Here is a 25,781-nt window from a genome sequence, read left to right as displayed (position 1 = left end):
CCAGTAGGTATATTTAATATTTATAAAGACATCTTGTATAAATATAACCCCACTACCAGCTCCTAACAATAGACATTTTAACATTTAAATAGTTATAGTTATAAAAGCCAATAGCCACATAATTGTGGCTTGTGATCGATATATTAGTAATAAGGTAACAAAATGTAATTTTTTTATTAATTTAAATATAAATGTTATAACTTATCATAAATCAAATAATAGATTATTAATTTGGAAACGCGTGGGGGCTAAATTTCCAGTGGGGTCAAATTTTCGATTATCAGTCGGTCGATAAACTGCATAAAACAACCTCGGAGAAAAAATAAATTTAATTAGGTTAAATTTGCAGTTATTCGAGTTTGTGCACCTTGCACGGCCGAACGACTGCAGAACTCGATAAATATATTAATATGATAATGTTATTATAATATGATTTATGATTGGGGCACATATTAATATTATATGTATTCTATTCGAGGCGAAAGAGTGTGCCTATATAATATACAAACATATTATAGGTGTAATCGTGCGTACAATATTAGGAGGTATAGTCATAAAATATTATCGTCAACAAATCGCAGCGGGAATTACTATAGTGATTTACCACTTTACCAGTAAATTTTAATTAAGCGCGTGTACCTACATATATTATGCACAATGCACGCGTTCAAATATTATATTCGGCGAGAACTGTCAGAACCGATAATTATCGGATATAGGTTTTAATTTGTGCACGTAGTAATAATCGATTCGGAAACATAATGCTTTTAGCCTTTAGGTAGGCAGGTAATAATATATTATCCGACAACTCTGCGCGTGGATTATCACGACTCGCCGAGGACTGCAACAGGTGGCAGGTGCAGTTAACGTCACCCCGAGTCTAGATGATAATATTTTACACAGTAGATATTATTGCGTAATATATTTTATAAATCGAAAAAAGGATATGCCTGTATAAAATATATGACTATAATGTGTATACTTTCTTTTTTATACGTATAGCTATACCGCGGTATCGTGTTGGACGAAACGAGTTTTGTATTTAATCCCAAAGAGCTGCATTTTTTTATTTCACGGGTTGCACAACTTCCATATCATATATTATATGTGTGATATCTATACGATAGTATTCCTTAAGAAATCCTCTTTTCACAAAATCCTTTGTTTCATTTTGTTTAAACCGAAAATGAATAGACACTTGAATATTTTTCTTCAAATATTTAATAGGTATTTCCTAGGAATTGATTTTATTTCAAATTACTATATTTAGGTATTTACAAATTATTTTTTATTTAAAATTCAAAAAAATATTTATCGTAGAAACTTTAAACATTCCACAATTCCAAATTATACAATAATACCTTCATAATAATAGTATACATAATATCTATATTGATATGAATTTATCATCAATATTTAATAGTTGCCAGTTATAGCTAATACTACTACAACTTAAAATTTTTATGACATTTTTAGATTAGGTAGGTACTTGGATACATTTTTTTTAAACTACAGCGTTGATTAGACAGTTACATATTTTTGTTTTTGGAACTGGGGAACCGTCGTCCCATCTCACCATATTTATATATTAACTCACCTCAGCTTCAATAATCCCAATAATGGTGAACACTTTTGCTGATGAGTGATGTCCTATTAATTTCTTTGTACTATTATCTATGAATAGGTATAATAATAAATATTAAATATTATATATAAATTGCTCTTCCGTATTTGAGTGGCAATTCCTTCCAGCGTCCCATTTGGAAACGAGCCTAGTTTTTTATACATTTAAAAATGACAAATAAAAAAAAATTCTGAATTCGAGGTGTGAAAAAAACCATTTATACATAATGAGTTATGTCAGACAATTTTAAACGCCCCCTTCTCCTCTTTCAGGGTATATTCGCTTCATAATTTCCGTTGCACACTTACGCATATTTATCATTATCATTATTATTGTATTTGTTTTGTATATAGTAGGTACGTTATTTTGAACTTTTGCCCAAAAATCGACCCATGGCCCATGGGGTCGTGGTGGGGATATAGAGTTGGGCGTCTAAATTTGTCAGATACTACCACAGCTGTTCGTCGCACCGGTGAGGATCTGTAACGTCCCGATAAAAGCCAAAAGCCGTTTTAGTATAATAATAATAATATTATATTATTATAAGATAGAAGGCCGCGTGTCGGCGACGGACGAATGCGCCTCGTCGTCACTGTGCGACAGTAATCGCAGTACAATAATTGTAATTAATGTTCAATACTATATACACATATATTATATTAAATACTATATAAATACTCAGTTATGTGACGCACCATATCTTACCGTAATAATCGTGTAAAAATAACAAACTGTTAATAGCTGCAATCATAATATATTGTTATCATATTATAATCGCAAGCCATATTTTACCTAATATATTGTACCGCGCGTGTGACCATCATGGACCAAGACGAACAGTGTCTGGCGCCGCAGCTGTGCATCCGTTGCCTGTCGTCGTACGACCGTGGCCGACAAGTCGCGGTCGTGTCCAACTCGGACGCGTGCACGTGCCCCGACGACGAGACGTGTCCGCACAACAAGAAGACCGCCGCGCTGCAGCTGTTGGTCCTCAGGAAAAAAAAGTTAGTTCCACTTGTCTCGATATAATATTATTATAAAGTGTAATCGTTTTGGCAAACGATTTTTTTTTAGTATTTATATTTGATTTGATTTGATTTACTATTACTGCAGGGTGGTCTCATCGAGAAAAAACTCGTAGGGGGAGGGAAGCCGCGGATGAGGTCTACATTATTGTATACTTAAAAATGTACAATAATACCGAACGATTTAAATTTAAATTTTAAATGTTATGTAAAATATTATCGAAGGATTTTCTGCCTTCGGATGATAATTATACAAACTATTTCTGAATATTAATATTTTCAGCATTAATGTCCTATACATCATGATATCATTTTAAGAACATCCAAGTTAGCCAAGTTAGGTACCTAGCGATGTTACAAAATATGTATTGTTAACTTTTAAAAGAGGAAACAAACGAACCCGACTAATATTCAACTAACAACGAACAACCTATGAGTGCTCACTGCTAGCTATACGCTTAGTTTCTTTATAGAAAATCGCAGGCACGAAGCTAATTCAACTTTTATAAAAACTATACTTAATGGCAAAATCTATTTTCCTACATTATTATTATTTTAAAGCACATTCTCGCATCACGCGTCATTCTATTCTATTTGCCACATCTCTATTTTTCATTCTTGTTGTGACTAAAACCAACCACTCTGTCGTTGGATGTTACAACTCACAAGCAATTATGGCGATTATTTTTATCGGCCACCCATCAAATACACCATATAATTATATTATATAATCTATGCATACAATTAACTTGGTAGTTGTTTTTCATTCATTTTTTTTAACCGTCGTGGGTTTTTAAACCCATATCGTTGCAGGATAAGTTTGCAGCATCAGCAGACGTCGTCGACGACGAACAACGAATCAAACAAGACCATCGGCCGTGGTGTACTGCAGGAATCGGACGAAGACGACGACGACGACGACTGTTCCTCTTCGTCGTCGTCATCAAGTAGCACTTCATCATGCAGCAGTGGCGACACTACTACGTCAGAATCCGAAGACGGTGGGTCGCGGATTACCTGCGCGTCTGCTAGTTCGTCACAATAACACAGATTTGTTGTAATAGTTAAGTTTCGTTTTGAAAAAGTCATTTAATTTTTTATTGTGATCACAAGTACAAAACGTCATATAGTATAAAAACATATTATATGCATATATAGTAAACGGTGGTGTGTACATACCACACATTATGCATACATCACATTGTAAAGGTAGTATTGGCAAGTTTAAAGTTTATTTTTTCTTTCCAGATTTGCTTTTCTTCTTGCTGTTGTTGCTGCTGCTACTACTACCGCCGCTGCTACTTCTACCTCCACTGCTACTACTGCTGCTGCTGCTGCTGCTGCTACTGCTGCCACTGACACTATCGTCGCTGCTGCTGCTGCTGCTGCTGCTACTACTGCTTTTGCTGTTGCTGCCACTGCTGTCGCTGCTGGAAGAACCGTCACTGTCGCTTTCTGAGTCTGAAGAGTTTACATTTTTCTTTTTCCGTTTCGCGTCTTTCACTTTTTTCTTCGATTTCTCCTCTTTTGCGGGCCTTAAAAGATATCGTTATTCGGTTAGACAACATATAATGTATATATACCACGGTTGTGTAGCCAAGAGGACTGCTGAGGGGGCTGCACCCTCTCAGAAATCTTAGAAAAATTTTAAAAATATCCACATTGTTTTGTAAACGTATTAAATAAGACGTAATCATGTATTAATGTTGTTATATGTATAAATATTAAAAGTTTGAAATGTTATATACCTATTCATCACGGCATAAGCATACCAAACTTATGAGGGATCCTATATAGTTAAGTTATGTAATAGATTATCAGCTCCCTCCAAGGCAAAATCCTGACTACGCCACTGATAAATCGATAATTATTCATTCAGAAATCGTTTAAAAATCAAAAGCCACCACGATGTTTGAATTCGAACAAAATCACGAACGGTTTCTTCAATAAATTATAAATATTTACGAACCATATAATCGAATACTATACTATACATTATATAATTGTATATCAATAGTTTAATTTTGCCACGTACTTGGATAAGATCATACTTGCGGGCCTGTCCTTGTTCAAATTCCTCTTGAGCAATGTCGTGCGAGTCGGACGGTCTGCAAATTTTCTCTTTCCTTTACACTCGAAAGTCCAATGACCGAATTCCAGGCACTTTTGACAGCGGACACCTTGTGGAGGTACATACATTCTACATGCATGCGAAAATAAATTTTATTAATATTTACGTATAACTGACATAATGAATTTCACTGCAGTGTAGTAGTTGTAGACAACATATATACTATATTGGTAGGTATGCTTACGGTTTTTTTTTCGGTATATGAAGTGGTGCCATTGCCCTGTAGGGATCTGGTGTTTAATCTATAAACGCGGTTAAGCTCGATGAATCTGAAAACAAGCAAATAATTATATTCTATATTTTTATTAGGCATACAAATTGAACACAACATAATTGTGATCATAACGTGTTTATAAATTGTGTTTATAACGTATTTAATATTATATATACCATAAGTGGTCATTCATTTTCGAGACTACGATTATGGTACCTATATGTAGTAAAAATAGATACCTAACCTATACATTTTGGTAAATATATACATTACATATTACACACATCGTTCATAAATACGGTCCAATTTTAAACAGTTAAATTGTTCGCAAGTACGGTAAGTGTGAAGAGTATTCACTTCGGTAGTTTTTTACAGCATCTCATCGGAATGTTTTTTTTATATAAATGTTAATAAACTAGCAGCTAACAACAATGATAATAATATATATTATATAGGTACTATTATTGAGTTATGACCAATGACACGAAACACAATAAACTGTATAAAAAAAATTCCAAAGGGGGGATCACCCCTACAAGACCCCCTATGCCTAAACCTATCGTTGGTTTTTGACATTTGCTACATATTTTCATCCTTTCTTAAGCATATAATATTGAGTAACTGCAATATATTATGAATTGCATTATTAATAATAGATTGTTAATAACAATTTCTGTCCTAGTACCTACGCATACTATATACAGGATGTCCCACGAGGATTTGCACACTGTCATATCTCCTGAGATAATAAATAGGTATATCATAAATCTGCTTTTTTTATTAGACTCACAGAGACAAGGACTATACATATTTAATTTTTTTATTTTATTTTCGTGAACATTTTGACTTTTCGACATTTCATTTTCATTAATCTCATGATTTTTAATAGTTTTTTTAGTTTATAGGTAAAATGGCAAAATAGCGGTTTTTGTCCGGGCTACAAGTCCCCTTCTACGGCTAATGATCCTCACGGGACCTAACTGGCGGGACACCCTGTATAGGTATACATCCAGTTAATGTGAATATTATCTATTCGCATGGTTACGAACGCGTATAACGATAACAGCCGCGGTCCTCAACGCGGAATCCTGCAGTATAACAATAATTATTATGATAATATATTATAGTAAATTCCGGGCATTTCGTTGACCGCAAAAAATTCTTCGTGGAAACTACTAAACGTTTTCATCGCATACCTACGTCATTGTACGTGCACCGTCATATCAACATTGCGGATAATCATATTCTGACCCGACTCCGCGGGGTCAGACGACAATAATAACATACGGTTTATAAATAATTTAGGTGCACAAAAAAAAAAAATGTACAACCGTATAAAATTAACATATTATAATATTATGATTTAATTTATATTGTACACTTCAGAGAATATACACACATTATAATGTTATTATGACGCCTGTTCGAGTGAATACAATATTTTTTTTGTTTCTATAGTATTTAATCACCTATCTATATTATAGTACATCTATGACTAACGAATCTATAAAAGGTATATTGACCGACGAATCACTTATGAAAACTATAAGTTATAACTTATAACGTTTATGCCTGAAGGCTGATTGAACACACAGTAGGTACACGCATAATGTATACATTATATAATATGTAATATATGTGTCCCAAAATCAATAGGTACCTATTATATAGTTGAAACTTATAACGATTCCAATTTAACGACAATTTCAAACTATCAAAAATGTAAAACATTTTTTTTCTTGAAATAACCTTTGTTGTATATGTGCGCAACATATTATATTTAGGTCAACCAAACGGAGAGATTCAGACAGTATCTCCGAAATCGTGGTACGTATGTGTACTGCGTTAGGAAGACCAAATATTATGTTTAATTTTTGCTTTAAAATAAAGTTTATTTTCATCATAATTGCTATGTTGTTAAGTATATCAATCGACGTATAAGACACGCTTTATTAAAACTTTCAGAATGGCCATTTTTAAAATTTAACAATTTTTAAATTGAGTAAACATTGACCAAGTTACAGCTTCAGATTATAAGTTTCTTGAAATTAGGTAATGATCTACGTATTAGCATATAATAAAGCAAAACAAGCAAAATAAAAAAAAAACCGATAGCTTTCGTATAAATCGAACATTAGAATAATGTAGTTTTTTTTAGAAAATGACTTACATAGTATGTACCTACCTATTTTATCTTAGTTCATAAACTTTAGAACGATTTAAAAAAAAAACTGTAGTTTATTAATCACAATTTTAAAACTATAATTAAAAATGTAATTAATATATTATATAAATAGGTATGAGGTATATTATTATAATTATTAATTACAATTAAAATTTAAAATTTTCATCAACTATGCCTACCTACCTAACATTTATAATATGATCGTGAAGAAAAATATTTCAACTGGCCATTGCTCTTATATTATGTATTTATATATTATTATTAATGGACAGATTATTAATGTTTTTGTGTATATCAGGATGATTTTTTAACTTAAGATACTTAATATTTCGAAAACTTCATATTTTTTACTATATTTTATTACTATCATTATTAGGTAAGGTTTTTTACTTTTTTAAACGACAGCATACATTTTTAATATAATTTTACGAAGAAGAATTTTTTTGGAATACTTTGACGTACACAAATTGTATAGTAGATTGGTTATAACTTATAAGTTATAACTTTTTAGTAGGTATTTAAAGGTTAGATGAGCGGTGAACCAACATTTTTCAGTATATCGCCCTACGTCACTCCTCAGTCACTGTACACATTACAGAAATTTGAATTTTGACCATTTATCTGATTTTTTTGTCTTAAATTGCATAACAAAGTAGTGAAAATAAATATATATTGTTTAAGTTAAAAATAATAAGGTAAGTGACTTACATTTTTCTATATTGACGAGTTATTAATTAGTTTACCTGCACAGTATTGCATTAAGTCCATCGAAAATACGAACGCCACCCGAACAGTTTTATAATTTACTAAATATTAGTATTTTTTCATCTTCTCGTCAACCCTATCGCCACAAACCAAAACGGCAATACTTATAAGCAAGTTATAACGGTTAACAGGTATATAATACTGAGCTACATAGCTGTACTCATCCGTTCAAATAGGTACTAGAAAACAGACTTTTATGTTTTTTCAAATATGTTTGCTTAATATGGTCCTGGCAATGCATACCTAATATACAGAGTGATTCTCTTATTCACCATTCACCAAGCATGCTCCACCATTTTTTCATTATTTTTTTCTACTACCATATGAGTGTCATCGTGAGGTGATACAATCTTCTGTTTTTCAAGCAATGATTATACTATTTAGTGAATGATTTTTTTTTTTTGAAAATGTTGATGTAGGTAATTTCTTAGTCATCAAAATATTTATACTAAGGATAATAATCCTTAAAAAATAAAAACATTTGCAATATATTTGGATCTATTATTTATTCATACTTGGACAATTATTTTAACACGGGCGGCATTTTTCTTCAGGCAAGTCACGGTGTCCGGAGAACAAGTGCCGCCATCCCCCACCCGCGGGCCATGGCAGATACCTACGGGTGCCCAAATTAAAAATTCTGCCAAAAACAAACACACACGTGTAAACAAATCTACAGTACCCTCCCCTACAGTACCACAGGCTAATGACCAGGTAGACGAAGCCTTAACCCCAATACAAATAAAAAAAAAATTATGTTTACAAACTATAAACATTAATATAGTTAAATATTAATTAATAACATTTTGAAATACCCATCTACATATCTTTCAATCTCATTATCATCATGGACCTATAATAATTATCGTCGGTACTCATAGTTAAATGAGTCAAAAACTAAGCGATCGAATTTCGATGTTGATAACGTCTAAATGTTCAGAAAAATGATCCACTAAATAATTGACAGCTGAAAAGGGGGATTCACATTTGGAAAGTTTGTATCTTCACATGTCACTACTTTAGTTGTACAAAAACTCTCGGGAATTTGAAAATATACCTAGTCTTAACGTATATTTAAAAATTCCAAAAATCAGATTTTGAATAAGCGCATTATTGATGAAAAAAAGGGTGTAAGCATGTTTGGAAAATGTACATCATCATATTAATCCCATGAACGTTTTATATAATTATTATTTTTCCAACGTGTTTTGTTTGATTTAAATGAAAATAAAAATGTTTGTTTTGAAAATACTACCTATTTATTTAGTTCATTGGGTCTGGGTGTATAAAAACCTATCTATATAGTGACCTAAATAGGGACCAACTGTTTTTGAAAAATGAACCTTGTGAACCAGTGTTTTCATGCAAACAATGATATAAATGGCTTCTGAAAATTATAGCGTTAAAGCTGATACCCATCAATAAGAACTTAATTTTTTTCTTTAATTAGGACCTGGGTAGGTATTACATATTTGCCTAAAAATTTTTGTGAATTCCTCTCATGTCTGAACCTATATAGATAATAATATTGCAAAGTCCATACACAACGTGTATGATTGTTATTTGTTCCCTACAAATCATTAGCACTCCATTATTCCAGAAAACACTATTGTTTTTTAAAATATTTCTTTTACATAATATTAACTATTATTAATAGTCGTTATAAAACTATTTTGTATCGTTATCATTTTTTAAAGTTTTTTACTAATTTGAATGAAATCATACATTTTTCTAAACCAGAATATTGTTTGGGGTATTTCGATCTAATAAACTCAAATTATGAACTACATTTATTAGGTAGGTACTTATTAGTATTATGACATGAGTTATGAGCATTAAAAGTTTTAATGAGCAGAGTAGTAGACCAACATTTTGTGGGGACGTGTCCTACGATACCCCTGTACTACTTCACTCCATAAAATTTAAAACACTTATACTCATAAACTACTCGTCCAAAATTCATTTTTCATACTGTGTCGAACTACTCCAAAAAATATTAAACTTAGGAATAAAAAATAAAAATGCATGCATTGTCAACTGTCAGAAAAAAACTGTTAGTATTTTTTGAAATACTGAGTGTCTTACGCATTAAATTAAATTACCTAGTATGTAAGTATTTATTCCCTAGAACAATATTTCATTCTATTGTATGAAACAGCAAAGTTTAGAACCTGCCACGCTAGTGTTAAAATACAATAAAAATAAAGCTGATTTTTAAAAATTCGTGTTTTTACAGCACATCTATAAAATATCATGGCGCACCCTTTGGGAAACACAGGTAGCTACAATCTAAATACACAATACACTTAGATGATTTAAAAATACATTTTGCATAGAAAGTACGATATAGTATCTACCAAAACAAGGTTTCAAAAAAATTAATAAAAAATATTATAGAAATTCGAGTTTTGACCATTTAGCTGGTCTAAATTGCATAACAAACTAGTCAAAACCATTTTTTACTTTCACATTTTATAATGCGTTTTTAAACAGTGGTGTAGGTATGGTACATATATATTAATTTCTCAAAACAAAAAAATATTATTTTTGTTATTTGGTTGACTAATTTTTTACAATAGCTGTTATCAAGTTGTAAGTCAATACCGACGTACCGTTTGACGGTAAGAATAGATTCGTGGTATAACTGTATAAATATTAAATAGCTTAAAACCAATATAAATAATCTAAATATTTTGAAAATGTCATCATGGTAAATAATAATACTAATATACAAATAGTAACAAAAAACTAAAATCGTTATTTTTTGCTTAAATATTCAAAATCATACATTTTTAAACTTGAAATTTCTATAAAAAATTTTGAAATTTTAATGGATTTTCGCCCATGCAAGAACTTTGTATCAATATAAATTCCAAGATAAAGATATAATTTGTCGGGTATTAGTGTATAGTGTATTACACACAAACCTAATATTTTCTATGCTGTACAAATCGTTCAGCTGTCCATGCATTACCATTTATTAGACTGTTTTTCTGTGTGATTTTAGAAATTTTATTTTAAAAATGCTAAAAGTCAAAAATGAAAGTGCCAAATTATAAAAATTTGTTGTAGAATTGTAGGAAAAGAATATGTGGTCATAACATGTGGCACACGCATTTTCACTGTTGAAACTGAATTATACATTTTATTTATAAAATAATAATTAATAGATATATAAATGATTAAATTTTTTATCTCAATCATATTTTATTCATTATTAATACAATCAGTCAATCACTGATGTATTTCAATAAATAAATATTTTTTTGTAACTATATTTTTGTGTCTATCTTATAAAAATAAAAATGCAGATTTTACAATTTTTTATTGCATACAAATCCTATTCCTGATCATTACTTATTACTGGTTTCTAATCATGCCATAATATACTATATTATATTATAAAATTATGTACCTATTGTACCTACAACAAATTGTATTGCAATTATTATTGTATTTATATGAAATATAATTATAATATTGTAATATATAATTGAATTCAGCTGTATTTTTGGTACTCTTTATTACTGTCATTCTACTTTATTTTATAACCAATATTATTATATCTATTCATAACTTTCTATTGTTTATTGTTTTCTTTTCATATATTGTGCATATTGTATTATTGTATATAACTTATTAATATCAATTTAAAGTTGAAGTCCCACTTCCGCACAGCCAACGACTTGGAAGTGGCAAACTACTGTAAATGTATCTTTATATTTTAAATGTTGAACCATAGTTGGAAAATAAATTTATTATTTATCAAAATATAAAACCCATATCACTATATTTATATTTAGTAAGAACTTAACATTGAGATTAATAAAAGTCCTATTTTTTATTTGATTTTTATTATATCATAACTCATGAGCATCATCACAGACCACAGTTCAGTCAGTATTTACTTTACTTACACCACTAGACACTAGTACTACTGTACTAAATTAACATTTAAGCGTAAAGACAAAAATACAGGTATTATATATTAATGATAAATGATAATAGTTATTAATTGTACTTAATAATTTGTATAAACATTATTAAGGGGAAAAAATACACAGACAGTAGAAAGTAAAATGATTAATTATGTTACATATAGAATAAATGTATGAAATTAATTTTTATTTGTTTTCAACTCAAATTAATACTTTTGTATTACTGAGGATTTCTAAGATTAATTATGTTTTGTACAGATATCTTATTGTGAATAACCCTGGAAAAATATGATCTTAAAAATTAAATAATATCACAATAATTTATTAAATTAATATATACACAAATAAAGTTAGTATTAGGTATTCGGTATATAAAATATTTGATTAATTTTTTTAAAATATATAACTGTTTTTACATTATAATTTGTTGGAACATAATATATATATTTATATCTAATACACAAATTACGAGTAGCAACTATCAATAGGTAGTTAGTGACACTATAACATGAATACCTACAGTTATTGTTTATATATTTTGGTTGCTAATACTTTCTAATAAATAATATAATACATAATACATCCCTTAATCATATTATGTAGATATTATATAAATAAATAGAAAATAAAATTATTTATCTAATATACTACTACCTGTAGTAGTTCATGGTACCACACACAAAACACATTAATGTAATCTTAGCTGGAAACATGTCATAATTGAATGCAAATTAATATTCTGTTTGAAGTGTACAAATATTACATTTTTAATTTAATAATATTTTATTTGTCTTTAAATTTATGTTGACAAATTAAAAATCAAAATCAAACGGAAGAATAATAACTAAATGTTAATCATCGCTTATTTTTAAAACCATTATAATACAATATTATAGGTAAATATTAATATTTTTAGATATTAAAATCGAGGGTGTGAATTATCTGTATTTAAAATATCAAAACCACTTAATACTAATTCAATGGCAGTTTCCAAGCTACCACCTCCTAGTCGCAATCCTTGAAGGTTTAAAGGTTCATTGTACAGACCCATTTCTCTCATTACTCCTAATTGATGAGTATAATCAACTGCTGGCGTAGTTGATTGACTTTGTGTAGTATTAGGAGTCAGAGGCACATTTCCTGTATTTGCAGTTGATGTACTTGCACCACTAGTACTAGGCTGTGGTTGCTGAGTCGTTACATTTGCTATAGCTGTGGCCAACTGTGCGGCAGTGATGGCATAAGATAAGTTTCTATTCAATGGTTGACTGTTAGTGTCCGATCCAGGGGATGAATCATCTAAATCGTCCATATCATCATCACTGCCAGCAGACATAGATCTGGCCAACACATCTGATGCCAAGTGGTTCTAACACATAATGAAAATACGTCCACATTAGTATAAATAAAAGTAGGCATTAAGGATTTTCAATAAATTTACCTGCACAACTTGATCATGAACAACTGCAGAAATTTGAATTGCCGCTAATGCCAAACTAGGATGAGTTTCCGCAATGCGTTTCACCAAAGTAACATCATTGAGTTTGGCTAATAGCTCAGGATGTTGTAAAAGAGTAATTGCTACAGGATCTCCACTCAATTGAGGAGTAGATGTGATAAGATCAGATAACATTTTGGCCTTACTAATTTTCATCAATGCACATTTATATGAAGAATTTAACGAGAGTGAACGAAAAGCTACACCCAGTTTCACCATTCCCGCACTACTTAGATCAATACATTTTGGAGATTCTGGGTCATCTATCTTAATTTTTTTGAATAAATGTACAGTAGCTCCATTGACAACATCGTACATATAAATAGGAGAACGATCTTCCATGACATTTCCGGAATAAACTATTACAAAATTACCTTTGGTCAGAGTGTTATCCTTTTCACACATTTTGTTTCTCAATACGCTGACGGGCGATTGCAAATCTATGTATACTTTTTCGGTATACATAGTCATTGTACCCAAACGTAACTTTACGTTAATCAAGGAAATCTCTGGCTCTTCACTTATCATGTTTCCAGCTAAGATACCACAGACAACACGGTAGGGTACAACCGACGATGACGCCGAATGTAATTTACACGTGTGAACCTAGTATAGTTGTAATTTTGTGTGTAATATGAACATTTAAATATATTATAATACATAAATATAATAGATAACGTACCTTCTTATTGGCGTCTGTAACGAGGGAGAACGTCTTACGAAAAAACCGTTGGATTTAATAAGTAAGTAGTCAGTTTTAATAAGGAAAACAAAACGATTGAACAAACAATAACTGCGATGGCCGAACAAAATAGTAGATTTATACTGTATGTTATGTAAAATTAATGAAATTATTTGGAAATATAATAATAAATGTTTTTATACCGTCAAATATTAGAGAGTAAAACACCTATTGTGATTTCTGATAGGAATAACACCTAGAGGAAACGAGTAAACGACAACAGTATTTTAATAATAATAATAATAATAATAATAATAATAAATATTAAATAATAATGATACGCACATTTTATTATATTTTCGTTGGCCGTTGTTCGTGTTGTCTTGCGGTATAAGGTATACGGTTACCTGTCCCGCCTCCGCAGAAGTTATCTACTACCGGTCAGACCAAAGAGCTTCAACAAAGCGTGTTCCGTACTTCTGATAACAAAATAAATTTACGACGTAAAACCTATTTGAAATTATTATTACTATAACTAGACTGTATGTTTGTATTGACAATTTTTTAAAGCTTGAAACTTATTTTAAATTATTATTCTTATTGTTGTATTGTGAAAAATTTTTAAAACGTAGTTAAAAATTATAAAATGTTCAATTTTTATAGTTAAGGATTGAAAATTTAAAACAACGATAATAATATATTATAATAAGACATAAATACATAATAAAGCAAAATTAAAAAATTTGGTTTTTTTTTGTTTTATTTATCAACGATAACTGATAAGATGATAGGGATTAGACTAGACGTGACTCACTCTGCTGGACATTTTTGACATCATGGATCACAAAAAAATGTATAGGAGGACTAAGTCCCCCGAGCCCCCCTCACTATTTGCGCCAATGATCATGCTGTATATAATAAAAAAACGATTCTGAGTGAAAACAGTCCAATCTCGGTAACCATTGCAAGGTTACCAAACAATTATTTTAATAATAATAATATATTAATTATGTTTAAATGTTATGTTATTGAATATTGTCTATGTTACGTTTAACGTTTGCGGGGTATAGATATTAGAATTTAGAAACAAGAAATTATGAATTAATGTTACTATTTGTATTATACTATTATTGTGCAGGTATATTTCTTGTAAGTGAAATGTAAGATTAACTTCGATAACAAATAACAATATTTATTCGGTTAGTTTTAAATATACCAATGGGAATATGGGTTATGTTATTAAAAATGCTGTTACACATAATATCATGGGGCTTGATAAACAATATTATAGTACCTATTAGTTTTTACTACCTATTTTTTTTATCTATCTCGATATATAATATTATATTTAAATATCTCATTATCATCATGAGCATGCAGATGTCATTGCTGTACATACGGTTCAATTTAAGGAAGTGTGGGTCACCCCCGTATATAGTTAATATCACGATGTGTCGATGTAGGTAACACACATTTCATCCAACTCGTGGTAAGCATAGACCTATTAACTAGTCAATATTAATATATTTTGCATTTTGTACGTCTTGCTGAGTTAATTTTCTGCGGTCACCACGCCTGTATAGATAATATTAGATAAGGATACTACATACTATTTAGACGTGTGCTCGTATGACGTATATAGTTGGTATATTGGTATATAGATTATAGATGTATGTACATAATAAGTAGGTACATACTACTTATATTTTAATTACAGCGGAATAAATTATGGCATTTTGACCTTTTATACCTAAATAGGACAGGCTCGTCGTTTAGGGGGGCATAGGGATCATGGCCCCTCTAGGTATCATAAATTATCTATAAATAATAATTTATTGTTGGTCTTATATAAGTAGGCCTTTTGGACCAAAAGGATATTGCTCCCCCCACCCCCTAAAAGACGAATCAAATCCGCTACTGAAATAGGTATTATATCATAACGAGTAAGTAATGAAAGAAAATAATATTTTTTTATAATAATTGTTGTACATAATATATATTATTTTGTTATAGATAGGTACATTGTGTACATTTCCCGTATTTTATTTTATTCATTTACAATGATAATAACACATAAAGTGCATGTAAATTTATTCGGTTTCGGCCTTTGCGTAGTCGTGGTGATCGGCATTTGTGTCGTAGTATATACTGTTGTCGGTATAGCCGTACTAGTAGTATTTAGCGTCGGCGGCATGATGGTTGTCGTCGGCAGCATGGTTGTCGGTGTCGGCGGAATGGTTGATGGCGTCGGTAACATTGTTGTCGTTGAATTAATTACCATATATGACGTATTAAGAAGTCGTGTAATAGCCAATTCGGCCTTGGGATACAGCCATTTAATCTTACTAAATGTTTTTGGGTGCTTCGTCTGTAGCATTTCAGTTCTATTTTGTTCACACAAATATTACAATAAAATTATACATAATATTATATAGGTAATGGACATAATATTATATACATTATACTATTATAGGGTTGTATAAGATCAAGTAAGCCCAAGTAACTTAGATATTATAATGTATCATATTGTCCAAGACAATTTTATTGCTTATTAGTTATTAGCTGGTTATTTTTTGGTGTCGCAGTAACTATTATAATATGTACCTGACCCACGCGGGTATCCCATGATCATAGGTGGCCACTACCTTGAGCGTTACGAGTGATATTAAAATAATTTTTTTTTTAATTTGTTAATATAACAGGCATTTGGATTTATAATCCTAATAATTACATGTACCGAATGGTTAATTTTATAAATAATATTATGATTTATCGGCTACTTCGATAATTTTATTCGACAATGAACTACAAAATATATATAATCCTTATAAATACCGACAAAGACTATGAAAAAGTGAGTAAAAAGTATATTTAGGTCAACTTGGGATTTTACACAACTTTCAGTGTGACAATATATTTTCTCGTCTGTATAATTGTTATCTATCATATTATTATGTAATATTGAATAATAATTAAAACAATGCATTTTATTAATATATTTTATTTTTTAAGGTAAAACATAAATTTGAGCCCAAAAAATCGTGGACCATTATTCAATATCTAGATACTATATGGGTTGATTTATTATAGTAAAAGAATTATCAAGTATTTCAGAAAACAGAAACAGTTTTGGAAATATTTCTTATAAATTATCGGATTTTATTTGATTCCAAGCTATTATTCAATGCTCATGTATCAGCGATTAAAAATAAAGTTTTAGCTGTATTTGGTATGATAAAAAGAAACTGTTCCGATTTTCGTGATCCAGTTACTTTTAAAATGTCTATATACCTCACTAGTCCGCTCTTTATTAGAATACGCTCCATTAATTTGGGACCATAACAATGTAGGACATAATGATCAACTTGAAAAAGTTCAAAATAAAGCTCTCAGATGTATAGGTCATAAATGTAATATTCAAAGAACTCCTCACTCTGGTTACGAAAATATTTTAAAATTATTAAACTTAGAACCTTTAAATGTACGTAGACACTTATCATACAACACCTTTCTCACCAAATTGCTAAATAACAAGATTGATGATTCATTTTTATTAAGTCAATTAAATTTCAAAGTCAAAAACCACTACACTCGCAACAATCATTTATTTTATATTCCTCATTCATCTAAAAAGTATACGTCATACGACCCCATAAATATTTTAATGTCTTCGGAAAATAGTAAATTATTTTAATAAACATTGAATGTATTTTATTATTATTATTATTATTATCATTATTATTATTATTATTTTTATTATTATAATCATTATTATTATTTTTATTATTATTATTATTATTATTCCTATTATTCTATATATTAATCGTTTCATCTATTATTATGTTATATTTTATTATTTTAAATTATATTATATTATTGTTATCTATACAAATATATTGTGAATTGGACTTTTGTTCGTATTAATGAATAAATAAAAATAAATAAATAATTTTATAATGTCTCAATATTTTATCTTTATAATTTTTAAGTTAATTACTATTTTGAATGACAACATACTTTTTAAATTCATATTCCGTAGCAGAATATTATTTGTAGTGTTTCCACCTATAAGAATCAAATTTCGGACAACTATAGGTAGGTAGTAAATATACTATACCTATAGTTCAAAATTCAATATTCCAAAAAATATTCTGTTTTATAATAAGGAAATAAAAATTAATGTTGTAATTAATATAAAGTGAAAAAATTAAAAATAATAAAATATACTTTAGTTTTTAGTAAAATGTTTTTTACGACTTCAAATTATGTAAAAAAATATTTTCAAAACATTAATGGTTTTTGAAATAATAAGTGTCTTACGTTAAATAGATCATAATATTCGGTAAGTATACAAAAAAAAACCGACACTTGTTATTGAAAATGTTTTGATGTTATATACCTATAATAGGTATTATTTATGGCTCTTATAATTTTTAAATAGTATTAAGAGCAATAATATATTTTATTTTGTTAATAAATATTTATTTTTTTTAAATTTAATAAACATAGGAAATTCGTGATTTTAATTTACTTATTATTTTTTTAAATCCTATTATTTGCTGTTGTATACAAATTTAAAATTTTAATGAGGCCGGCAAGAATGTATGGTAAGTATATATAGGAACAATGGTGGTGAAAAAAAATGATTTACTATTTAAAAGTAGAAAAGAAGTAATACTATAAACTACCTACATAGGTACCTACTCAGCTATTGAAGACATAAAACGGCGCGTGGCTCACTCAATTGGATACTCTTGTGTACTTACCGTTTATACTAGCAAATATTAAATAATATACATGATGATTTCACCAAATATTCTTATGGCTAACCCTCGATATTCTCTTAGTCATAAGTTTAAACACATTTTAATTTTTGTGTTTTTTGAGTTGAGTTAAGGGCCATATTTTCAAATACTTGGATTATTATATAATTTATAATAACTCCTTAATTATGGAGACAGTGTCCTCTGGCGATTCCAACCTTCCTTTTTTTCATACGAGAATCACTGTTTTTAATTCTAAAGTGTTAAGCAGATGATTTTTTTTTTAGTATTCTTATGTATCTAAATAGCAATTATAATGAATATTGTTTTTGAGTTATTGAAGTATATAATTACTACAGTAAATTACTATAAGTACAATATCCTTAAAAATTGTTATACAAAATTATAAAATAAATTTATATATGTGTAGGTTAGGTATTAAATATTAATCTAATATTTATTATACTAAGAATTTTTTTGTACGAATTTCAAAGTATTTAAATATGATTGATATTATATTATGTGGGTTGTGGGTATAGCAGGTATAAATATAGGTATCTTTACTTAAAAATTCTAAAAGTCGGAATTTAAATAAATAAATAAAATTAAAGGAGAAAAATGGGAGTGAGCATGGTTGGCGAATCGTCCTGCCTAGTTATGTAAATAATTGTGTTCACTCACGTGATTAAGTCGTCGAACGAGTTAGTGGTAAGTTCTTCTCCGAATGGTTGTTCTGTCGTCATCGACACGGCTTTAAATGTACTACTCGCAAAATTCAAAGATTCCAAAAATGATTGGAACTGGTCGTATTTGAAGTCCTTCTGCTTTGACCGGCTGCGACCGTAGTCGATTGTCGTGTTGTCATCGTTTATTATACCGATAACAGGTGTTGTATCCAATGTCATCTCCGAAACATTTCCCTCAATTTTCTCGTCGAGAGTTTCCCGCGGTTCGTGTATATCATGGTATTTAAACGGTCTATTGATTTTGAATATTGAACAAATAAAAATAATTTTTATCGTTTTTCGTATTTACATCGGAGAGTGACTAGAAAAAAATTCGACGTTTCCACTCACATGATTTTATTGTATTCGGCATATGGTTTGATGGTCGTTTGCATTGCACCTATTATAAATGGTGCAGTCGACGCTGGACTGCATCCAAGTACCACGTACAACGCACAGATCTAAAATGAATTATTACAATATACTTGCGTACAATACAAATATTAGGAACAAAAGCAACACAATTGATGATTAGTGAGGAAAGTATATTTAGAGGGTTTAGAGTTATAACTCTGCGGTACTATAATATCATATATTATATTATAAGAATATGGTTGTTGAGGGCGTTGCATAAGTATAGTTTGTTTTATGATAACGATAAGTTTAGGGATCGGAACTTTTAAATATAGGAAAAGTACTAAATATATTAATGGGCTTAAAAAATTTCAAAATTGCACTCATTTTTTTCTTTACACACAAATATTTTAATAAAACTTTAAATATAAAATATCAAAGTAATATTCTTAGATTAGTTAAATAAATTATATGTAGCCATACCTTAATAGTCATACCATTAAAAGTACACAAATTATAAAATACTATTGTATTAAATAGGTAGGTACTACATTTTTAAAAATGACTTGCAAAATACATTTAAAATAAATAAATAGCTATAAAAATGTCCCTTAAATAAAATAATTCCTTTAATAATATTTGTATATATATAATATATATATATATATTATAATATTATATATAAATATATAAATATATTTATTTTACCATAAAAACCAATTTGGACTTATGAGTTGTGGGGAAACGTAATTCTAAAATCAAATACAAAATTAAACTCAATTTTTTTAAATCATCGCTTTCAGTAATTAATTAGAGACTGTCCGTATATCCTATCACAATACATATATAAAACATTACAATCATAATTCATAACACACACAGATCTTAAATTTTAAAATTTATAATAATATGTTATGATTACGTAAGAAGAAGCCAAATGTTTTAATAAAAGATTCCATAATCGTTTATCATTCATATTCTCATCCAAATCCACTAAATCAAAACGAGCGTCATTCATTTGGGCGAATAACCCAAAATGTACCTGCATATATCATTTGGGCGAGAAATTAACCGATCGTTTAGGTAAATTTATAAATTATTGAATAATAAGGAAGTAAAATACCTACGTAGGTATAAGATAATTTTTATAATATTTACTACAGCTAAATATTATTATTATATCGTTTCGGCTGATTGGTGAATATAGATAGTGAACGATAATTTGTTAGATTGTACCAAGACGGAGACAAAATATTTTACTCAATATACTACGTAAAAATACTAAAGAAAAACAAGACTATACCTACATTAAAATCATGAGAAGAATATCAAACCGGAAAATTAACAATAATCGATTATTGGGCACGAGATACCATACTAATAAAACAAATTAGTTAGGATTTTAAATACAATATTATGATAATTTATATGAGAATATAATACATTTTATTAAACAATTGGGCACGAGATACCGCATGCTAATGAAAAAAATTTAGTTGAGATGATAAATATAATATAATAAATTATATGACAATATAATACATTTTTAACAATACCAGTTAGAGTTAACTGAGAAACGAGAATATGCAAAAATGTGTACTATAAAGTTGTAATATTATTTTCGTAGTGTCTTGAAACTAATTTCTAGCTTACTGAGCAATAAATCCAAAAGTCCACGAAAAACATTCAAACGCAATAATAATAAGGTACCTCTTCGGTTTGAAATAGCCAAAAGTTACTATTAACCATTAGGTATCAGCAGTCTTGCCGTGGTAGGAAGTAAATATTATAACAAACAAGAATACACCTCACCTGGAAGAACGTCACCGCTGCCGTCGACTTCATGGTTTCTTTATAAAGCGTAAAAACTTACTATAACATATGAACGTAAAACAATAACACTCATCAACGATAAATAGGTACAATATTAATAGACTTTATTTCTGGGACCGATAATGTAAATTATAGATATACCGCCAAAACGTATTACGGTCCGTTCTACTCGCCGGCTAGGTAGCTATTAAATTATTAAAATGTAAAATCATTATAATTATTATTTTGTTGACATTAATTGATAATAATAATAATATACAGTGTGTTATTTAATCGGAATGTCAGTTATATTGTACAGTATTCAAGTTGTATATTTTTAATATATTTTTAGTAGGTACCTATAGTATTTTTTCAATTATCTTCTTTTTACCACTGTATATAATCTATCTATAATACATTAAAACAAATGTCGCTAAAATATAATCAATTAATCAAGAGAACAAGACCTATAGGCTATACAACTATAAGATTTTTAGAATATAATAAATCAACGACACTCTGATTAATAATTAACTGTACCTACACCGTATATTGTATATTATCGTATATAAAACCTACTATATAGATTTCTTGACTGTTAGAGTCAACAATATTATGATGATCATTATATGTGAACTTAAGAACGTAGCCACCTAGGTATATTATGTTATTCAGAAGTTGCAATCAATATTTGATAAAAAAAAAAAAATGTCCTTATAATACAGGGTGATTGTTCATCCTCCATTTTTCATTAAATAGATTTATTCAAATTCTGGATTTGGAATTTTAAAATATATATTTAAAAATCATGTTTTCAAATAATCGACATTTTTTTCCATCTTAGGAGTATTCTGCGTGGTGATCCAAACATCCAGTCTTCCATTATTATATGGACCTAATATCGTTAGTACACAAAGTCAAATATATAAAAAACTGCTCGTTCGAGTTTTGAATTAGACACCTACGTCAACATTTTCAAAAGAAATATAGATACACTAATTAATAGCATAAAGTAAAAACAGGAGTTCTCATTTGAAATTTGTATCACTACATAACACGCTTTAAATAGTACAACAAATCTATGAAAATAATATAATAATAATAATAATAATAATAATAATAATAATAATAATAATAATCATAATCATAATAATTCTTTATTCACATAAAATAAAATATAATGATGGGGGGGGGGGGGGTGGAGTGGTCGAGCGGACTAAGGCGTCGGTTGCGACCCGCACCGACCGTCGGTTCGATCCCGGCCACGGGCGGCATTTTTTTTCGGGCAAGTCACAGTGTCCAGAGAGACAATCCCCCACCCGGGCATGGTAGAAACCTACAGTTGCCCAACTTGAAATTCTAAACCTAAAAACGTGTTTCAACCAACAATTCCAACCATTCCCCTCCCCCACTATAAAAACAACAAAACAGCTAATAGCCATAGTTACCGAGCTTAAAGTTCAATGAAAAAAGTGGGGAAGTGGATATGTCACTCTGCTGTACAGTAGGTTACAAATGGGTCACTGTAATGGTCAATGGATGGTGTTAAATTTGAATTCAATGATATACCTAATATCATTGTATAAGAAAAACGATTCTGAGCGAAAATGGTCAGTCAGCCTATGATATTACTAAGTATATTTGATGATATTATTGTGAATAAAGTAATTTATATAATATTTACCTATTTACGTGGAACCTTGTTTTAAATTTTCAATCCTCAGCTATAAAAGTTGAACATTTTTTACATTTTTAACTACTAAATAATTATTAAATTTTAAATTAGATATATTTTGTCAAAATTTGAACTTTAAATGTTTATAAAAAGAAATTGTGCATATTATGTATTTTTAATATTATTCAATTGCTATTGTAAAAATATATCAGGAGCCAAGCTTTTTTTAAAGAAATATATTTTTGTTATTATTAATTGCTTAATTTTTTTAAGATGTCTATTATAGTAACATGCATTTTTAATTTCCTATTCCAAAGCAGAATTTGAAAAGTTTAGTCGATCAAAGTGGAGCGCAAACACTGCAAACTGCAAGAGTAGGTATAGGTACCCGTAAATATGTTGATCCAACAATCCGCTCATAAATAGGTAAATAGGTAATTATAACAACTAATAAACTATACTTGTCCGAAATTCAATTTGTAGAGATCGAAATACACTGAATAATATTCTGCTTCGGAATTTGAAATTAAAAATTTATATCGCTGTCATTCGAAAAAGTAAAACGTTAACAAATTATTATGATAAAAAGATCGTATTTTTTCCAAAAATGTTCTTTTGTAACGATTTAAAATTACCTAAGTATGTAAAAGAAATATTTTTAAAAACGTTAGTATTTTCTGAATTAATATTCAGTTTCTTATGTTTAATGGATCACCCTGTGTATTTATACAAATAGTAAGAGGTATAGGTCTTAAGTTACGTGTCACATTTGTTAGTTTGTATAACAATATAGCTATGTGACATTGTAACCATCATCATCGTCAATGAGTTTAAAGTTCACCATACATTGATTACATATATTATTGATGTTATTTATACACACCGTTTGTACGATTATACGCTGATTATTTAGTCTTATTACATTATAGGTATTGAAATAGAGCAAATTTAAACAATAGCAGGCGCGGGGAGCGCGTTAAATAGCCGAAAATATTTCAGCCGAAAAATAATTGATTGGACAAGTATATTAGCAGAATCGTATTTTAGCCGACAAATATTTCAGCCGACAGTATTTTATCCGACAAATATTACCACCGGCCGTATTTTAGCCGACAAATATTACCGCCGACCGTATTTTGGCCGACAATTTATTGTTCTATGTTATCACTTATGGGCAACCGCGTACCTAAACCATGGTTCAATTTTTCTGGTTAAATTTTATCAACAAAATTAATTATTATTATATACATACAAATAGTGTATGACGTCACATTGTCTCTCTAACCTACCCCCCCCCCCCCCGCGCACGACTCTATAAGTCTTAGTGTGTACTTAATAAATTATTTTACTATATGTGAAATACCCCTAGTCCCCAAGACACCCACCACCCTTTAAGCTGAGGCATGTGCCTCAAATAAAGTCTTTCGTCACGCCACTGGTCTGCACTAAAAAGTTATTTTCCTAACAAGTAACATGACTGTTAAATATATTTTAATCAATTGGGAAGATTAAAGAAGTTCCCCTTAGCATTAATTAACTTACAACATAAATTATATACAATTTAAAGAAAGTAAGCATAGGTACCTATTCAAAGAATGATGATATAAAATCATGGAAATGAATACCACAAAATATAATAAATAAGTTAACCTATGGGTATATAAATTTATAAAAAACCTTAAATCACATAGGTATTTTTAATTACAGAGTAAACTTATACTACCTACAATAGATACCTATTAAGTACATACATAGGTACTTATACATTAAGTACATAATTCAGTCGGAGATCAGTGGGGGGCTTATCCTCCCCCCCCCAAAAAAAAGTTCTTCAAGCCCCTTCCTTTTTTTGGTTGTGTGGGATCGAAGCCCCCCATTCAAATTGTTAATGATGTTAGCCACGCTGCAATTTCAATGGATTTCCGCCTATGAGTAGGTAATAATAAATTGTGATTTAAGTTTTGTATGTAATAGGTTACAAAAATATATCACATACCACGTTTTTGCAATCATTAAAATTATTCCTATTCTTATAGGACATATACTAAACTCATTTTTGTCAAAAATGTGCTTACAACATTTTCAAATTAAGTTCTGGCAAATAAATAACTACTGTTAAAAAATATTTGTTTACTGTTGTTTATTAAATATTTAATTTATTACTCTGTTAGTTGTACTTGTATAGTTTAACATGTCAAGTGACACATACTTGATTATGCATACAGGCATAAGTCAATTTAAGTACCTATGTATATGTTTACCAATTTAATAAAGAAATAATTATTTGTTTAGTTCCTTTTTAAATCATTATATTTTACATTGTGATTAAACAAAAATATTTTAAATAAACTAATGATTTTAACTATAACTCATTTGTACATGTAAGTAGT

At 29.4% G+C, this 25,781-nt stretch overlaps 4 protein-coding genes across 6 annotated transcripts in view; 1 reads left to right on the top strand and 3 right to left on the bottom strand.

The window, feature by feature from the left end:
- Positions 1–2,071: 2,071 nt before the first annotated feature.
- Positions 2,072–4,392, top strand: LOC132940781 (osteocalcin 2-like). The gene is made up of 3 exons (XM_061008523.1): positions 2,072–2,628; positions 3,463–3,712; positions 3,898–4,392. Exons 1-2 carry the CDS (start codon positions 2,447–2,449, stop codon positions 3,692–3,694), a joined length of 414 nt encoding a protein of 137 aa, XP_060864506.1. The 5' UTR covers positions 2,072–2,446; the 3' UTR covers positions 3,695–3,712; positions 3,898–4,392.
- Positions 3,719–8,690, bottom strand: LOC132940780 (zinc finger CCHC domain-containing protein 10-like). Of its 2 annotated transcripts, none has more exons than XM_061008522.1 (4): positions 7,888–8,690; positions 4,965–5,049; positions 4,685–4,849; positions 3,719–4,184 (listed from the first exon to the last, which is right to left on the bottom strand). In XM_061008522.1, the coding sequence occupies exons 2-4, from the start codon at positions 4,994–4,996 to the stop codon at positions 3,881–3,883; spliced, it is 501 nt and encodes a 166-aa protein (XP_060864505.1). In that variant the 5' UTR covers positions 4,997–5,049; positions 7,888–8,690; the 3' UTR covers positions 3,719–3,880. The 2 variants fall into 2 exon arrangements, with proteins under 2 accessions (XP_060864505.1, XP_060864504.1); XM_061008521.1 differs by having other exon boundaries at positions 7,923–8,689.
- A 3,089-nt stretch (positions 8,691–11,779) lies between these two features.
- Positions 11,780–14,551, bottom strand: LOC132940778 (uncharacterized). The gene is made up of 4 exons (XM_061008520.1): positions 14,408–14,551; positions 14,063–14,318; positions 13,324–13,986; positions 11,780–13,251 (listed from the first exon to the last, which is right to left on the bottom strand). Exons 3-4 carry the CDS (start codon positions 13,906–13,908, stop codon positions 12,802–12,804), a joined length of 1,035 nt encoding a protein of 344 aa, XP_060864503.1. The 5' UTR covers positions 13,909–13,986; positions 14,063–14,318; positions 14,408–14,551; the 3' UTR covers positions 11,780–12,801.
- Positions 14,552–16,036: 1,485 nt separating this feature from the next.
- LOC132941504 (uncharacterized) overlaps positions 16,037–25,781 on the bottom strand; it is a 68,290-nt gene continuing 58,545 nt past the window's right edge. The window contains exons 1-4 of one of the 2 annotated variants that reach the window (XM_061009592.1): positions 21,717–21,906; positions 19,902–20,011; positions 19,507–19,803; positions 16,039–16,446 (exon numbers count right to left, since the gene is read on the bottom strand). In XM_061009592.1, the coding sequence (XP_060865575.1) occupies positions 16,110–16,446; positions 19,507–19,803; positions 19,902–20,011; positions 21,717–21,749 (777 nt within the window). In that variant the 5' untranslated portion in view covers positions 21,750–21,906 and the 3' untranslated portion in view covers positions 16,039–16,109. Of the gene's footprint in view, positions 16,447–19,506; positions 19,804–19,901; positions 20,012–21,716; positions 21,907–25,781 lie in introns of those variants that run through there. The other variant, XM_061009593.1, reaches the window with a different exon arrangement.

The sequence above is a fragment of the Metopolophium dirhodum genome, chromosome 3, assembly GCF_019925205.1.
Source record: "Metopolophium dirhodum isolate CAU chromosome 3, ASM1992520v1, whole genome shotgun sequence".
In the NCBI taxonomy this organism is placed as follows: domain Eukaryota; kingdom Metazoa; phylum Arthropoda; class Insecta; order Hemiptera; family Aphididae; genus Metopolophium; species Metopolophium dirhodum.
Note: the sequence above shows the minus strand (reverse complement) of the source record. Positions and strands in the feature narration are given on the sequence as shown.

Coding starts and splice junctions, on each gene's coding strand:
- LOC132940781 (XM_061008523.1), top strand. CDS start 2,447: ATGGACCAAGACGAACAGTGTCTGGCGCCGCAGCTGTGCATCCGTTGC. Junction 2,629..3,462: donor TTGGTCCTCAGGAAAAAAAA/GTTAGTTCCACT, acceptor ATATCGTTGCAG/GATAAGTTTGCAGCATCAGC.
- LOC132940780 (XM_061008522.1), bottom strand. CDS start 4,996: ATGGCACCACTTCATATACCGAAAAAAAAACC. Junction 4,850..4,964: donor CATATACCGAAAAAAAAACC/GTAAGCATACCT, acceptor GCATGCATGTAG/AATGTATGTACCTCCACAAG. Junction 4,185..4,684: donor GCAAGTATGATCTTATCCAA/GTACGTGGCAAA, acceptor ATATCTTTTAAG/GCCCGCAAAAGAGGAGAAAT.
- LOC132940778 (XM_061008520.1), bottom strand. CDS start 13,908: ATGATAAGTGAAGAGCCAGAGATTTCCTTGATTAACGTAAAGTTACGT. Junction 13,252..13,323: donor TTCATGATCAAGTTGTGCAG/GTAAATTTATTG, acceptor ATTATGTGTTAG/AACCACTTGGCATCAGATGT.